Genomic DNA, 18,337 nt, shown 5'->3' on the forward strand with positions numbered 1-18,337 from the left:
TTAATATTTTTATTAGATATAGCTGTAGAATATGAATAAATACGAATTTTTGCTGACGTATATGTGGGTGTGTGTCTGTATGTAATACGTTTTTACCTTTTTCATATGAATATAATATAGTCTTTTTTCTATGGATATGTATATAGATTGAAAGGGTTCCGGTACTGTTTACTTTAACGAAAAATCACATTTTTACATTAAAAAGTTAATTATGATACTATTCACTTTACCTTTTATTTTGTCTTTATTGTTAAAACTTATAAACCATTTTTATTAGTTTTTCTTTGCATTATATATTGTGCCAAAATCCAATCTATTATTTATCAATTTATCATGTCGTTTAGGGGTTAATTAGCAACTATGACAACATAATAGATATCTCTTAAACCCAAAATATATATGAATATAAATATATATACGGCCGTGAGATAGTTGGTAACACCACACTAATATTTTCAACTTTTAGGTTATCGTTCAACCTAAACCCTAAACTTTTAGGTTGCGTCTTAAACTTTTGCTTTTGTGCAGTAGCTATTTTCTTACATTGATTACACAACCGCTAATAATCCGGGTTTTGTTTAGCTTGTTAATTTAGCACGCGTCTGCTTGGAGAATGGAGTGAATTCAGTCATCATAATCTTTCAGTCTAATTATAATAATAATATAAGACTATGTGTACTTTCTTGTAATGTAATGTTAAATTATGGTTCATGACACCACAAAACGATAGACTAATTTTATACAAGTTGCTCCCCACTTCCGTGGCTTTTACGGTGCTTGTTTAATAAAAGGACACACAATCCATGATATTTTACAGATAGGACTACAAAATAATATTAGAACTTGATGATGGAGATACTTAGTTGGTGAAATGCATTTATCCAATGTCTCTTTCAATCTAAGCGGTTCGAATTCAATACTTGCTGAGGAGGGACCTAATGAGATGATGATGATGATGAATGATTGTGATAACACTAGAAAAAAAAAAATAAAGCTAGGAAGATCAAATTTTGAACTAAATTTACAAACCAAATGATATGTTATCAGTAGAAAATAAGCACGTTAATCAACACTAAAAAAACTTGTTACACTGAATTCAAATTTTAATATTTTGATTAGGTTCATTTTGTATACGCACAAGTACACGAACGTTATAGGCACATTCATATTCTTCTTTTTAAAAATGAGATCATCTAGTAATTTCGCCATAGTAGTCCACTCTTCCGAAGCTCGGAAAGATTCCCAGAGCCATTTCAACCTCCTCCTGGCCACCATCGTGCAATTCATCAACGGCATGAATCGGACCCAGGACTTGATGTGTGAAATATAGGTCTGGAATTCGTACCTACATTCATATTCATAATTATATTTCTAGAAATTATGATATAATTACTAGCAAATGCCACACATTTTCTGTGTGAGAAATATAATTTTATTTTTCATAAATATTGTTTTCAATTTTTTGATGGGAGGAGTTATTTGTTTTTAAGGGAATTGGCAGGCGTAAAAAAAAAGGGGTTGGCAGTTAAGGAGAAAGAAAGAGAGAAAGAGAGAGAATAAGTTTAGTGGGTAGTGATGGAGTGACGTAGTTGTGAGGTTGAAAAAAAAGGGTAAAAACTTGTTGTGTGAAATTACTTTAATACCCATATTTTTTCATCTTCTAATATTTTTTTCAGTTATGTCTTAAAGGTTGTAATAGTAAATTCATTAGTTTTTTTTTATTGACAAAAGAAGTTCTATTAAAGGTTTTTATCACAAATGGTCCTTGAAATTGACCTACACTATCAAGATGGTCTCTAAAATTGATAATCAATCAATGTAGTTCTTAAAAATAGATGTTACAAGTCAATGTAATCATTCCATAACAATTCTGCAAAAAAATCTGTTATGTGTTGATGTGGCACATAAATGGATCTCACAAGTTTTTTTTTTTTTAATCACAAATGGTCCCTGAAATTGACCTATACCATCAAAATGATCCCTAAAATTGAAAATCGATTAATGTTGTCCTTGAAAATAGATGTCTCAAATCAGTGTGGTCTTTCCGTCGTAATTATGTCAAAAAATTTGTTATGTGTTAAGTTGACACATAAATGGGTCCACAAATCTAACTAAATAAAAAATAAATTAGAAATGTGTCTAATAATTTAATAATTAATTAAAAAAGTTGTCAACCCAGAAATTCGGTCGCACAATCACCTCTGATCCCAATCCATACCCTTCTACCTCCATCTATGGTAGCCTTCGTCGACTCTTCTCTGAAAAAAAAAAAAAAAATCTTAAGACACTCATTTTCACATCTTTTGACACCCTTCATCAAATTGGACAAGGATCAAGACCACCTTTGGTGACAGCTTTGATTGGTGATGACTTTTGTGACTCTACGATTAATATTTGGGTGATCGACAACCTCACAACCTTAATCTTGGAGAGCTTGTTAGGCGCTCCCCCGGTGATCTTGGTGACTCAGAGAATGACAAGCTCTGCCTTGAGATTATCTCATTGTGCAAAAATGTTTTTTTTTTTACTTTTTTAATTAATTATTAAATCCACATCAACACATAACAGAAGATTACAGAATTGTGACAAGATGACACATTGATTTGCAAGACCTATTTTTAAGGACTACGTTGATGGATTTTTAATTTTAGGGACCATCTTGATGGTGTGGGTCAATTTCAAGGACCATCTTGATGGTGTGGGTCAATTTTAGGGACAATTTGTGATAAAAAACTCTTATATCTTGTGAGCCCCATTTATGTGCTACATCAGCACATAACAGAAGTTATGATGGAATTGTGACAGAATGACTATATTGATTTGCAACACCTGTTTTCAGGAACTATATTAATTGATTTTCAATTTCAGAGATCATCTTAACGGTGTAGATCAATTTTAGAGACCATTTATAATATGAAGGGGACTTTAACGAAAAGCTCCCAGTACTGTTCACTTTAACAAAAAACCATATTTTTACACTAAAAAATCAATCATGGTACTATTCATTTTACCCTTTATTTTGTCCTTATCGTCAAAACTCAAAGTTTTCAAGCCCTTTTCAATCCTGATATTATTCACTTTACCCTTTAATATGTAGTTTAGTTTATACAACTACAACAAAAAGACGATTACATATTAATGCAAATCAGTCTCTATTGAACATAAAGAAGATTACCACTGGTCCCTAATGTAACTATGATTTTTATGGATGCCAAAATTTGCGTTCAGGAGTTGCTGAGTACTACAGTCTAGTGATATTCCTCTTCACTTATAAGTGAGAGGTCTTCGGTTCGATTCTTGCCAAAGGTAAGTTTAAACTATATTATTACTAGCCCATTGTGAGGCTATATTGATCCCCTTCCTTTTAGTGTAGATAATATCGTTGTTCAAAAAAATATTTTGCATTTAGGATAGTTCAATTGCGCCTGTAATTTAGTAGTCTACTTGTGCCATTCAACAGTATCAAAAATAATATTTTCATATAGGTATGAATCAGTGCCTAGTTTTTGTAGTGTTGCTTCTAGTCGGCTGCAATGACATTCTTAGCTCAGTCAATTATGATACAAACCACTATTTAGGATTATAGCATATGTAAAATTATGTGCTAGTTAATCCCCATTTTTTAGTGTAAATACTATCGTTTGTTTAAAAAAAAATTATGTGCTAGTTTTTCTGGGGGGCGTTTGTTTGCCCTCACTAAGTTGGACTGGACTGGACTGGACTAACTATTAGTCCAATACTGTGTTTGTTCCATGCTAGGACTAACATTAATGAGACTAAAAGGGACTAGCATGGACAAAACCCTTCACTAAGAGGTCTTAGCGAGACCCCCCAATAACCATGGGACTAGCTAAGACTATCCTCTCTTTCTCGTCCTCGTCATGCTCAACGACCACTCTCGACAGACTCCTCGTTATCTCCGGTCACCTAGATCAATCATTAACTTTCCGACTCTCTTTCAGATCCATTTCACAACCAACTTTCATACAAAATATACCAAATTGAAGCTGGGAGTGACAAGATTACGATTTTACCTGAATCGAGGCCAAAATGTAGTCGAATGTGGCTAGAAAATGGCCTGGAAGTCTCAGCCTGTTTGGGCTTCTTCAAATCCATGACAGATTCGAGCATTCAAAGCTAAGATCTCGGTCCAGGGATGGTGATGAATTTTTTGGTGATGCTAACTTCATCCAATTTAACGAGGAAATGGTAGGAAAAAATGAAGAAAAAGATAAGATCATAATAAAATATTAATAATTTATATATTAAATAATATAATATTATAATTTGTTATTATCCAGCTTCTTAGTCCAATACTGCACCAAACGCTTCACTAAGTTAGTCCAGTTTAGTCTAGTCTAAGCCAGTCCAGCTTAGTCCTTGAAGCTAATCTAGTCCGAGATAGTCCGGCGCAACAAACGCCCCCCTGAAGTACTAGAAACAAAACTCAAAAATAAGACTCAAGCCACTTAGTACTTTAGTTTAATGGTAGTATTTCTCTTCATTTATAAATGAGATATTTCGATTCACGCAGAAGGTGAATTTGAACCCAATATGAAGTTTAGCTCACTCTTAATGATTTATCATGATTGGTTATGGGTGATGCGATGGGCCCCAAAATAAAGGGAAATAATGATATCGACTCAGTGAGTTTAATGGAGTGGGGCTGGAAGGCTTCCATGTTGGATGGAAATTGCGCCAGGTTTTATGTATACAAGCCTCTGTCCTCTAGATCGGTAAAGCCTCTTAAATGATCCAGCAGTATCAGACCATCGGTAGGGGTGTCCCTCCTAAAACGGGTGTTCATCAGACCTTTTTTTTTTTTTTTTTTTTTTTTTGAACAAACGATATTATCTAAATTAGGGGAAATGAATGTGCTTGCCTCACAATGAGTTAGCAATAATATGGTTCAAATTTGTCTTTAGCGAGAATTGAACCTAAAACCTCTCATTTACAAGTAAAGAGGAATACTACTATACCGTAGTACTAAATGGCTTAAAAAGGAGTAGAATTCTCTCCTAAGGGTGTTCATCAGATCTTGTGACAAGGTGAGTAAATGAACGACCTATAATTTGGCCAAGTACTCACTTCAAAATTTCAAATTTCGGTATACTGGTTTGTACATACGATATTGAGGGAGAAATATTTAAATCCATGATAACCGTCATTAGGGTAGACATTTTAACTAGTTAAGCTATAAGTCTCCGATGGTAAGAGTACAAAATGGGTTTTGGTTTCTTTTTTTCTACTCTATTTTGCATCTCCCCATCATCCTTCATTCACACTTTCAATCGTCATTTTTTCCTGTGTGGTTTTCTCTATTACTAGCGCAAAATGTGGAAAAAAAAAGAAGAAGAAGCAAAATGGTTACTAAACCGCTCTTTAAAATTCCTTTTTCTTTTCTTTTGTTGAAATAAAAGTCTTGTGGTTCTTTAACTATGTCTCCAAATGAGTGTCTGTTTTGAAGCCCAAGTTTCATACCTCAATAAAACTGAAAAGAAAGCAATGAATGAAGGAAGTTATTTTATTTTTTTTGGCCAAAAAAGTCTTTTAATTCCCCAAAATTCAACAAGTATTTCGAGCAAGATTGGGCTTTTCATCCTTCTCAAATCCGAACTAGTAAGAACTAAGTTCTTTTTTAAAACTTAATTTTATTAGTTACCAAATACGTTAATATTCACTTTTAATTACAATCCACGTGCTTAAGAGAGAAAAGCTATCATTTCCAAAGCAGCAATGTTGGACGGAGGAGGATTCTTCATTCAGTCTCTCTCCCTTTTCCTCCTCTTCTACTTAAACGGTTACGATTAAATCACGTTAACATCTTATATTGATTTTTTTTCAAAGACAGTAAGACAAAAAATAAAGTGTGAGAGAATGGAAGAGAAGGGGATGAGAATAGAAGGAAAGAGAATCCTACTCCATGTTGGATTAGCAACAGAATATGATCTTTTTTATACTCACGTTACACGTTGCTTAATAACAAAAATAAAGAATAAAAACTGTACACACACAATAAAGCCGGCTTACGAAATATTATATTTTATGAAATGATACTAAGAGAACTAAAATTTTAAACCACATTTACAAACTAAATGATGTGTCACTAATAAGATAGAAGTAAGTTAATCAGCCCCTAAGTAATAATCAAATCATCAACAACCACATTATTTGGTTTGCAAATCTGATTTAAAATTTTGGTCTTCCAAACATTATCCTTTATGAAATGATCAAAAAAGTAAAAAACACTCATTTTTCTTGTTAGTAGTTTAACTCAACATATTCAACTAAAGAATACTTCGGTATCGAGTTCTGATCTACATTTATAATATTATCAATGTAATTACAATTGTACCATATAACTTGGATGTCTATTGTGAAAGAAGAATTTTCATGACATGCTTATTCCACTACCAGAGTTGAATCCATATGGTGATCTGACTGATGCCCCGAAATCCTCTAGAGATCGGAGAAATAACTGGCGAATGTTCTCCAGGAGCCCTTCTCGTATGAGACCCTGTTGTGCTCACTAAATATTCGATAAAATACATATTTGACACATCTCAATAGCACTCAACAGGGGATTCCAAAATAACTCACTAAGATCACTCAAGAACACTCGCCAGATTTCCACATATGTTAGCACAAACACATAATAACTTGGCATAGAATGACAAGCACACAAAGTGCTCGATGTCGAATTGAAAATCCTCAAAAAAATTGCGCAATGGGGCACTATTTTCTTTTACATAGGACCCCCATGATTAGAATTATGGACTGTCACCAACCACAACCATGAATTTGAGTGCATGCGAAAATAAACGTAAATGATATCTATTTAGTTGGGCAGAAGAAATAAAAAGAAAGTCGCCAAATTACTTTTCCCAGATTTTCAAAAAAAAAAAAATTTAAAAGGCCGTATACCAAACCAAAAAAAAAAAATATATATATATATAAAGAAACACATAATTAAAAAATAAAATAAAATAAAAGCGTAACTAAACAAAAGTAAAAGTAGAAAATTTGTAAAATTCTCTCGGACTCGTGAACCACTCTATTGAAAATATCAAGGTTCTAAAAGACATTAGACGACGCTAGTCGGGTGACAGGCTGGGGCCTAACGCTTAGGCAGCCTAGACGGATTTAAGTAAATTTGTTATATATTGTATAAATAAGTACATATTTATACCTAAAAAACACACAGAATTATATTAAGATACATAAATTGCAAAATAAAATGACATATAAATAATAAAGTATTTGAGCATATTGAAAACATGGGGACCAAACATATAATGAGTGCTTATCCAAGTATTCAACAAGTCTCTTTCTTGAAAAATTAAAATGCAAAATGAAAGTTATCGATTTTTTGCGTAAGTAAGAGTCACAACCTAGGCGGGTGCCTAGATGGGTTAAGTGGGCTAGGCAGACACTTAAGCGGGTCTAGGCGCACTTTCTTAATTTTCAACCTCTAATATGTGGGGTAAGCTCTTGCATGTTATTTGAGTTGTATTAATGAACTTTGGCTTGGAATTCGTTAAACATCGAACTAGGAAGGCCTCTGATCATTTTTTGGGTTTCTCTACAATCTCCGGCTACTTGGTGCACTTCTTAATTTTCAACCTCTAATATGTGGGGTAAGCTCATGCATGTTATTTGAGTTGTATTAATGAACTTTGGCTTGGAATTCGTTAAACATCGAACTAGGGAGGCCTCTGATCATTTTTTGGGTTTCTCTACAATCTCCGGTGACTTGCCGGCGACAGACGGCAATGAAAGGCAGTGGCCACCATTAGTTTTAACAGCGAGGCCTACTATTCCATTAGATTTAACCGAATTCAGCGACAGAAAAGGTATATTTTATTATCATTTTAGATTCTCATCGATGATCGGTGCATGCATTGGTGACGGCGAGCATAGCGGTGCGCTCCCCAACGCGTGACACCACTGCGGCGGCACATGGTGGTGCGTGTGCGGCTGCACGTGCAGGACCCGAGACCTAACGTTAGGTTTTTTGATGTTTTGAATCACGTGGCACCTTCCATTTGTGCTAATTTGATTTCTAAATAGTAGTTTTAGACAATACTTTGTAGAGTCCAATTTAAAGCTTATAGTAGCTTATAATGAAATCACATGTGACTTTGAGATTAAAAGGGAGTTAGGCAATGAGCATATTGAGGATGAGCGCTCTGTTTACCTATGAGTGGATCCCTTCAAAACTATATGTTTTAAAGTTATTATTATATGTCGATGCGTATGAACATTATTACTATTAGTCTTTGAGGAGACTTATATATAATTAAATTACGTTGATATCTTGAGTCCATTGGTGATTTATTTTCACCATCATCATACATATCATATAGCTAGCCGACCTCCCTCTTTCCTTAGTATAAAATTATCGATGTACTTAAAAAAAAAGCATGTGACTTGATAATGATCAAATTAGTTAACGGTTGACCTAAAATTCATTATTTTCATATAATTTTCAGTCTGATTAATAGGTTGTGTAAAGAATTGCTAGATTTAGTTTCAAATGATTCAAATACACCTACCTACATGGACATTTATTATCCCAAATTAACTATATTTCATTACCTCCGCAACAGGTATCAAAAGATTCCAAAATCATCGTTACGTGTGCTTGTGCATGATGTTAGCAGTGATGTCAGATTTGAGAGGGAAGCCTGAACTACAACGAAAGAAACCAACACACAGATATACAAAGATCACAAATAGAATTTGTAAAATAAAAAATCATAAATAGAATTGTTTAAAGAAGCATGAAAGGTTTTCTCGAAATATAAAAGGCAACAGAAACAAACAAATAATAAAAAAAAAAAGGTTAATCTCAGTTTACTGCCTTGAAGTTTCGTGGTTTTCAACATTTGGTATATGAAATTTTTTTCATCTCAGAGTCATACCTCAAGTTTCAATTTTCAGATAGTTTCATATATCCGTTAAACTGACTGTTAAATCAGCTGTTAACTGATGACATGACGCTCATGTGGAGAATGACATGGCCCACATGTCATTAAGGGTCCATGTGGAAATAAAAAAAATTTAAAAATTTAAAACTAAAAAAATAAAAAACTTAAAAAATTAATAAATTAAAAAAAAAAAGAAAAAAAAAAAAGAGGTGGGGATAATTGTTTCCTCTCTCTCCCCGCCCCTTTTTCTCCCTTCTGCAAATCTTAGAACGACGGAGATGCAACTTTGGTGGTTCTAGCGGGTTGCAGGGGGTGGTCAGGTAGGCGTGAGCTTGCCATGGTCGAGCAGCAATAGGTGCGGGTCTTGGTGGATCGGCATTGGCTGGGTGGTTCAGGCGGAAAAGAAATGGTTGGGATCTGGGCTGGTGAGTCTGGCGTGCCTTTAGCTTTTCCCAACTCCGCCACAGCTCGGATTAAGGAACAAGATATGAAAACCTAATGAGTAGGATTTGGCCGTGGAGTGAAGAGATGAGCGAGATTTCTCTAGCCTTCACCTTCGTCCCTAAATTTATGCAATTTTTTTAAAGGGCAAGAATAGGGAAAACACTGGAAATTGGAATTAGAAAAAATTTAATGGGAAAACTCCATGGACAAAGAATTCAAATTCTTGGGAGCAAATTGGGTCGATAGGCTTATCATTGGGCACACTTTATTTTCCCTTTCAATTCCTCCGTCGATGGCCAAATCGATCTCTGCCCAGCCATTGCCAGTGGCAACGATAGGAAGGGCGACGATTACGAGGTCCGCAAACCTCTGTGGAGGGTTACAAGGTCGCGAGGGCAAGGGTTGATGGGGATTTGATATTTGAGGGAGAGAGGAAAAGGGACAAGAAGAGAGGAAGTAATTATCCCCGCATTTTTTATTTTTTTATTATTAATTTTTTAAGTTTATTAATTTTTAAGTTTATTTTTTAAATTTTAAATTTTTCATTTTTTTTATTTCCCTGTGGACCCTTAACGACATGTGGCATCCTGTCATTCTCCACATGGGCGCTACATCACCAGTTAACGGTTGACTTAACAATTAGCTTAACAGATGTATGAGACTGTTCGAAAATTGAAACTTGAGGTATGATTCTGGGATGAAAATAATTTCATGTACCAAATGCTGAAAACCATGAAATTTTAGGGTAGTAAACTGAGATTAGAGAGAGAGAAAAAAACACAAATAGAAACACAACTCTCTCCGTCGTGAGCCCCATCAACTTTATCATATTCACACCTAATTCACTTACCTACGCCACCAAAAATTCCAAACTCAATATATTAACAAGAAGGGGCATTTTTTTTTTCCAAAGAAGCAGTATTATCTAGGGTAAAGAAATAGGTTAAGCTTCACAATGGGTTAGCCATAATAATGTAATCCAAATTCTCATTTGTCGAATATCAAACTTAAAAGCTCTTACTTACAAGTAAAAAAGAAATATAATTGATCACAATAGACTTACAAGTCAACGGCCACATTGTTCTCAATTATTCTCCACAATTTTCCTTATAAATATTCTTTTTCTTCCATGCATTCATTTCATCGAACACTAAAATCCCTAGAGCAACCATGGCATTAAACACCCGAAGCCACCGCAGCAGCAACCACCACCACAACGACCACCATAAACTGATCAAACCACCGCATGTTGCCATCGTCCCAACTCCAGGCCTAGGCCACCTCATTCCCCTCGTTGAGTTAGCCAAACGACTCGTCGTCCAGCACAACTTCTCCATCACATTCATCATCCCTAACGACGGCTCGCACTTGGCTCCCCATAAGAAAGTCCTTGAAGCCCTCGATTCCCAGTCCATTTCCTATGTCTTCCTCCCTCCTGTGAGCTTCCATGACCTCCCTGCCGACGTCATGATCGAGACCAAGATCACACTAACCTTGACTCGATCCCTCTCGGCTCTTCGCGACTCACTCAAGGTCCTAAACGAGTCAACTCGTCTAGTTGCACTTCTTGTTGATGTCTTTGGTGTGGAGGCATTTGATGTGGCCAATGAGTTTCACTTGTCCTCTTATATTTTCTTCTCTGCTAACGCTATGGGTTTATGGCTTTTATTTCATTTGCCACATCTTGACGAGACCACTTCATGCGAGTACAGGGACTTGCCCGAACCGGTTCTACTTCCTGGTTGTGTGCCGATCCAAGGTGGAGATTTCTTAGACCCTGTTCAAGATCGGTCCAATCCGGTCTATAAAGTTGTGGTTCATATTTTCAAGAAGTGCAGGTCGGCTGCCGGGATTATGGTCAACAGCTTTGCGGACTTGGAACCTGGTGCTTTCAAGGCTTTCAAGGAAAAAAGGGCAGGTCTATGTCTTCCACGGGTTTTTCCCATTGGACCGGTTATAAAAACCAGTTCAACAGATGGTTAGATGCAAATGAGTGTTTGAGGTGGCTAGATAAGCAACCCTACGGGTAGACCTGGCAAACGGGTCGTGTCTGTCGTGTTCGTGTCGTTTTCGTGTAACACCTGTTATCTTAACGGGTCGTGTCGTGTCACACCCGTTATCTTAACGGGTCCTTAACAGGTCGTGTCACTTTACCCAACGGGTAAAGTGACCCGACCCGTTATGACCCGTTAAGAAAAAAATATATTTTTTTTAAAATTTGCACATACCACACATTGCGACATAAATATTACTTGAAAACATTAAAACATTTCTCGTTCAAGTACTATATCTACACTCGAAAATGAAAGCCTAATAAAAAAAATAATACATACACTACTAATCTATTACAAATATTAAATGTGCAAGGATAAAGAGTTTTTGTTTTTAAGATTGACTAACACTTAGAGTTTATTTATACTTTTATTAAGTATAACATAAGATTTTGTGGTATCCACTTGTGTAAATATTTTAAATTGAAGATCGAATTCATTCATTGTATTCATATAGGGTCAAGGAGTGTAGTTATAAAAAATCATCAAAATCGGAGTTAAAATAACCGTTAAATCGTGATTTTTCGTTTATAACCGTTGAAAAGCTTTGTCCCGTTACTTGATCTCTGAATGTTTTTTTTTGTGATTTTTTGCTGATGTGATCTCCAAGCATATACAAACAATTTTGACGGTTTGGATCGTTGAAATTAGTTTTGGAGAATTCGTAAAACGATAGATTGACTAACGCTTAGAGTTTATTTATACTTTTATTAAGTATAACATAAGATTTTGTGGTATCCACTTGTGTAAATATTTTAAATTGAAGATCGAATTCATTCATTGTATTCATATAGGGTCAAGGAGTGTAGTTATAAAAAATCATCAAAATCGGAGTTAAAATAACCGTTAAATCGTGATTTTTCGTTTATAACCGTTGAAAAGCTTTGTCCCGTTACTTGATCTCTGAATGTTTTTTTTTTTGTGATTTTTTGCTGATGTGATCTCCAAGCATATACAAACAATTTTGACGGTTTGGATCGTTGAAATTAGTTTTGGAGAATTCGTAAAACGATAGATTGACTAACGCTTAGAGTTTATTTATACTTTTATTAAGTATAACATAAGATTTTGTGGTATCCACTTGTGTAAATATTTTAAATTGAAGATCGAATTCATTCATTGTATTCATATAGGGTCAAGGAGTGTAGTTATAAAAAATCATCAAAATCGGAGTTAAAATAACCGTTAAATCGTGATTTTTCGTTTATAACCGTTGAAAAGCTTTGTCCCGTTACTTGATCTCTGAATGTTTTTTTTTTGTGATTTTTTGCTGATGTGATCTCCAAGCATATACAAACAATTTTGACGGTTTGGATCGTTGAAATTAGTTTTGGAGAATTCGTAAAACGATAGATTGACTAACACTTAGAGTTTATTTATACTTTTATTAAGTATAACATAAGATTTTGTGGTATCCACTTGTGTAAATATTTTAAATTGAATATCGAATTCATTCATTGTATTCATATAGGGTCAAGGAGTGTAGTTATAAAAAATCATCAAAATCGGAGTTAAAATAACCGTTAAATCGTGATTTTTCATTTATAACCGTTGAAAAGCTTTGTCCCGTTTACTTGATCTCTGAATTTTTTTTTTTGTGATTTTTTGCTAATGTGATCTCCAAGCATATACAAACAATTTTGACGGTTGGATCGTTGAAATTAGTTTTGGAGAATTCGTAAAACGATAGATTGACTAACACTTAGAGTTTATTTATACTTAGATTCACCACTTCTATTAATTTTCATTTTTCCCTCTCTTTTTTGTTTCCTTTTCAACTTTTTCTTATCATTTTCACTTTTCCCTCCAACATCTTTCCCTAATTGAATTCCCTCACTTTTTTGTTTTATTTTCAACTTTTCTTAACATTTTCATTTTCCCTCCATTTTTTTTTTCAAAAAGGGCGGCAAGTTGGCAAATGGCAATGGCAAGAAATTGATTATTGAAATTTGAGAATGGAAACAAATCACATATGAGTCCTGACGCATCAAATTTCAATGGATGCAAAATCATGCAAATATGCAATGCATGATCATGCATATTAAATTATTAATTAATAATTATTATAGTTTTTATAAAATTTAATATATATATATATATATATATATATATAAAATTAGTATAGATAGACTTAATATTTTGGGGGTATAATTATTATAGTATATATAATTATTATAATTATTATAAATTTTATAGTTAATTTAATATATATATATATATATATATTTATTATAATTTTTAGGGGTATAAAATTGTGAAATTAATGTATATAATTATTACAGTATTTTTTGAGGGTTATAAAATTATAAAAATAATATTCTGCTTATCGTGTATCGTGTTTACCCACGTGTATACCCGACCCAACCCGTTATCTTAACAGGTGCTTATCGGGTTACCCGATAAGACCCGATTCGTTATCGTGTCGACCCAAACACTTGTTAATTTCGTGTCGTGTCGTGTCGGGTTATCGGGTCGTGTCAGAAATTGCCAGGTCTACCTACGGGTCAGTTCTATTTGTTTCATTTGGGAGCGGTGGAACACTGTCACAAGAGCAACTGAATGAGTTGGCCTTAGGGCTTGAATTGAGCGGGCAGAGATTCATTTGGGTTGTCAAGAACCTAAACGAGACGGCTAACAATGCTTCTTACTTTACTGTCAAAGGCGGGGAGAACCCATTTGAGTTCTACCAAACGGGTTTCTGGAGAGGACCAAAGATGTTGGCCTAGTTGTGTCATCATGGACGCCACAGGTCCAAGTGCTGAGCCACGGGTCGACAGGGGGATTTTTGACCCATTGTGGGTGGAACTCGGTACTAGAGAGCATCGTGCATGGTGTGCCTCTGATTGCTTGGCCGCTCTATGTAGAGCAAAGAATGAATAAGATGCTACTAGTTGATGGTTTGAAAGTTGCATTTGGGGCCAAAGCGGATGAGAAAGGCATAGTGGGGAGCCAAGATATTGCTAAGTATGTAAGGGACCTAATTGAAGGAGATGAAGGGGAATTGCTAAGAAAGAAAATGGAAGAGTTTAAAGAGGCAGCCAAATTGGTTTGGGCAGAAGAGGGATCGTCTGCCAAGTCTCTTGCTGAAGTGGCTCAAATATTGAATGGACTCAAGAACTAAATGAACTGTTACCTAATGTGTCAATTACTGCGACCGTATTTGCAAAGTGAATAAAATAAGGGGTAAATGAATTTTAATCCTTGTATTAGATTAAATCTCATAATGAGCCATTAATAATGTGATTTAAAGAATCGAATCTAGCCACTTAGTACTACAGTTTAGTTGTATTTTTCCTCAATTATAAGTGAGAGGTCTTAGATTTGATTCTCGCCAAAGAAGAATTTAAATTACATTATTGCGAGTTCACAGTGAGGCTAACCCATCTGCTCCCCCCTTAATGTAGATAATATCATTTGTTAAAAAAAAAAAAAAAAAAAAAAAAAAAAAAAAAAAAAGAGTCAAACTTATGACTTCTTATTTATAAATGAATAGGAATACTACTAGACCTTAATAATAAACGACGATATTTGATCTTAGTCCTCCATGTCATCATGATTATTATAACTCATATTTTGGTGTTTTTAAACTCTTTAATGGCTCTTTTTGTTCCCATTGTACCCCTATAATTAATTATTCGACCTTCTTGGTATGGTTCCTCATTATTAGGGTCCAATTTTGACTTTGATTAATTTATGCTTGATTTCTTCCATGCTTAGAGTGCCTGGAAAGATTTGTCATATCACGAAAAAGTCAAAGGTATCACACGTATAATACACCAAAAAAGTATATGTATTTAAATATTAGTACCTAGCTAAACACACTTAAATCATAGGGTTACAGATCCCATCCGGATGTTTTCTAGACGGATCCAACGGACCACATCATCATAGTCGTTGATTCAAAACAGATGCAAATCGTGCGGCCTCTAATATTTTCAATTTATGTCCCGAGGAAGGAAGGCGCTGGCGTTGCCTCCTCCTGCTGGTTTCTTTCCTGCTCTCGCCCCAAAACTCAGTACCCCTCAGTACCCAGGAACCCTTGCAAGCTTGCCCTCACGACCAAGTATTCCTCAGCAGAGGTTTGGGGGACGAAGGGAAAGGTTCAGCGCAGACCTCGTTACCCTCGCCCTCGCTACCAGCAGGCCCGTCTTCCTCTCGCTGCCACCGGCGATGATGGTGTACGAAGACCGGATCGGTCACCGGCGGATGGATCGAAGGGGGAAAATGAAGCCGTCGGAATGGTATGCCTATCGGACCGATTTGCAGAATTCGAATTCTTCATCTATGGAGTTTGCCCTTGAAAATTTTCCCAAATCCATTTCCGTTAATTTTTCCCCTATTCTTGCTTGAAACCACCGCAGGCGCTAAAGATTTTATTTGTGGTTTCTGGGAAATTGATGGATTAATTATTGGGTATATGAGAAGTCTTTTGGGTTGTTTGATGGGTTAATTCTTTGATTAATCCTTCCTTTCTGCCTTTTGGAATTGGAGAAGACAAAAGAATGCCGAGGGGTTTGGGGACCAAGGTGGGGAGAGTGAGAAACGGAAGCTGAAAAAAAAAATATTCAAAATAAACTTGGGCCGTAGGATATGAGCTGAACGGTTCGGATGGGTTGATTCCCAGTGGATCCGCAGAGAAGGATCCGGCGAAGATCCTGGGCCAAATTATAATTCCCAGTTGAATGTACTTAAATTATAATACCTAATCAAATATATCTATATTATATTATCGTACCTAATCGAATTTATCTAAATTATCGTACCTAATCGTTTGGCGTACCTAATCAAATACAGATGCAATAGATCAATCCCAATTCCAACCCAACAATTCACACGCTGACAAAATAATCAAAACCTGATAATAAAATCAACCAACACAAAATAAAAAATAAAAAAAAGAAATATCACAAGCACAATGCCACAAAAAAAAGTTACCGAAGTTGAATCCATTCGCTTCGTTGCAAATTGTTGGCATTCATCTAGATACACAAGCCATATGCCATTCAAAACCAACAGAAAGAAAATAGAGAGAGACCAAATGCAAATGATGAGAAAAAAGGGGAAAATCGTAATTACCAGATGTATGTGAAGAAATCAGCCAATATATAGATGATTGCCTAATCTCTTTTTCAATTGCAGAAGCCTAATCTCTAATTCCCTTGATGTTGCATTTTTTTCCAAATTCTCATTTGTCGAAAATCAAACTTAAAAGCTCTTACTTACAAGTAAAAAGAAATATAATTGATCACAATAGACTTACAAGTCAACGGCCACATTGTTCTCAATTATTCTCCACAATTTTCCTTATAAATATTCTTTTTCTTCCATGCATTCATTTCATCGAACACTAAAATCCCTAGAGCAACCATGGCATTAAACACCCGAAGCCACCGCAGCAGCAACCACCACCACAACGACCACCATAAACTGATCAAACCACCGCATGTTGCCATCGTCCCAACTCCAGGCCTAGGCCACCTCATTCCCCTCATCGAGTTAGCCAAACGACTCGTCGTCCAGCACAACTTCTCCATCACATTCATCATCCCTAACGACGGCTCGCACTTGGCTCCCCATAAGAAAGTCCTTGAAGCCCTCGATTCCCAGTCCATTTCCTATGTCTTCCTCCCTCCTGTGAGCTTCCATGACCTCCCTGCCGACGTCATGATCGAAACCAAGATCACACTAACCTTGACTCGATCCCTCTCGGCTCTTCGCGACTCACTCAAGGTCCTAAACGAGTCAACTCGTCTAGTTGCACTTCTTGTTGATGTCTTCGGTGCGGAGGCATTTGATGTGGCCAATGAGTTTCACTTGTCCCCTTATATTTTCTTCTCTGCTAACGCTATGGGTTTATGGCTTTTATTTCATTTGCCACATCTTGACGAGACCACTTCATGCGAGTACAGGGACTTGCCCGAACCGGTTCTACTTCCTGGTTGTGTGCCGATCCAAGGTGGAGATTTCTTAGACCCTGTTCAAGATCGGTCCAATCCGGTCTATAAAGCTGTGGTTCATATTTTCAAGAAGTGCAGGTCGGCTGCCGGGATTATGGTCAACAGCTTTGCGGACTTGGAACCTGGTGCTTTAAAGGCTTTCAAGGAAAAAGGGGCAGGTCTATGTCTTCCACGGGTTTATCCCATTGGACCGGTTATAAAAACCAGTTCAACAGATGGGTTAGATGCAAATGAGTGTTTGAGGTGGCTAGATAAGCAACCCTACGGGTCAGTTCTATTTGTTTCATTTGGGAGCGGTGGAACACTGTCACAAGAGCAACTGAATGAGTTAGCCTTAGGGCTTGAATTGAGCGGGCAGAGATTCATTTGGGTTGTCAAGAGCCCAAACGAGACGGCTAACAATGCTTCTTACTTTACTGTCAAAGGTGGGGAGAACCCGTTTGAGTTTCTACCAAACGGGTTTCTGGAGAGGACCAAAGATGTTGGCCTAGTTGTGTCATCATGGGCGCCACAGGTCCAAGTGCTGAGCCACGGGTCGACAGGGGGATTTTTGACCCATTGTGGGTGGAACTCGGTACTAGAGAGCATCGTGCATGGTGTGCCTCTGATTGCTTGGCCGCTCTATGCAGAGCAAAGAATGAATAAGGTGCTACTAGTTGATGGTTTGAAAGTTGCATTTGGGGCCAAAGCGGATGAGAAAGGCATAGTGGGGAGCCAAGATATTGCTAAGTATGTAAGGGACCTAATTGAAGGAGATGAAGGGAAATTGCTAAGAAAGAAAATGGAAGAGTATAAAGAGGCAGCCAAATTGGTTTGGGCAGAAGAGGGATCGTCTGCCAAGTCTCTTGCTGAATTGGCTCAAATATTGAATGGACTCAAGAACTAAATGAACTGTTACCTAATGTGTCAATTACTGCGACCGTATTTGCAAAGTGAATAAAATAAGGGGTAAATG

The 18,337-nt window shown here is 36.2% G+C and overlaps 1 protein-coding gene and 1 pseudogene across 1 annotated transcript; both read left to right on the forward strand.

The window, feature by feature from the left end:
- Positions 1-10,544: 10,544 nt before the first annotated feature.
- LOC137711998 (hydroquinone glucosyltransferase-like) lies at positions 10,545-14,648 on the forward strand (annotated as a pseudogene).
- A 2,144-nt stretch (positions 14,649-16,792) lies between these two features.
- Positions 16,793-18,337, forward strand: LOC137713964 (hydroquinone glucosyltransferase-like). The gene has a single exon (XM_068453325.1). It carries the CDS (start codon positions 16,793-16,795, stop codon positions 18,266-18,268), a length of 1,476 nt encoding a protein of 491 aa, XP_068309426.1. The 3' UTR covers positions 18,269-18,337.

The sequence above is a fragment of the Pyrus communis genome, chromosome 13 (genome assembly GCF_963583255.1).
Source record: "Pyrus communis chromosome 13, drPyrComm1.1, whole genome shotgun sequence".
NCBI lineage: Eukaryota > Viridiplantae > Streptophyta > Magnoliopsida > Rosales > Rosaceae > Pyrus > Pyrus communis.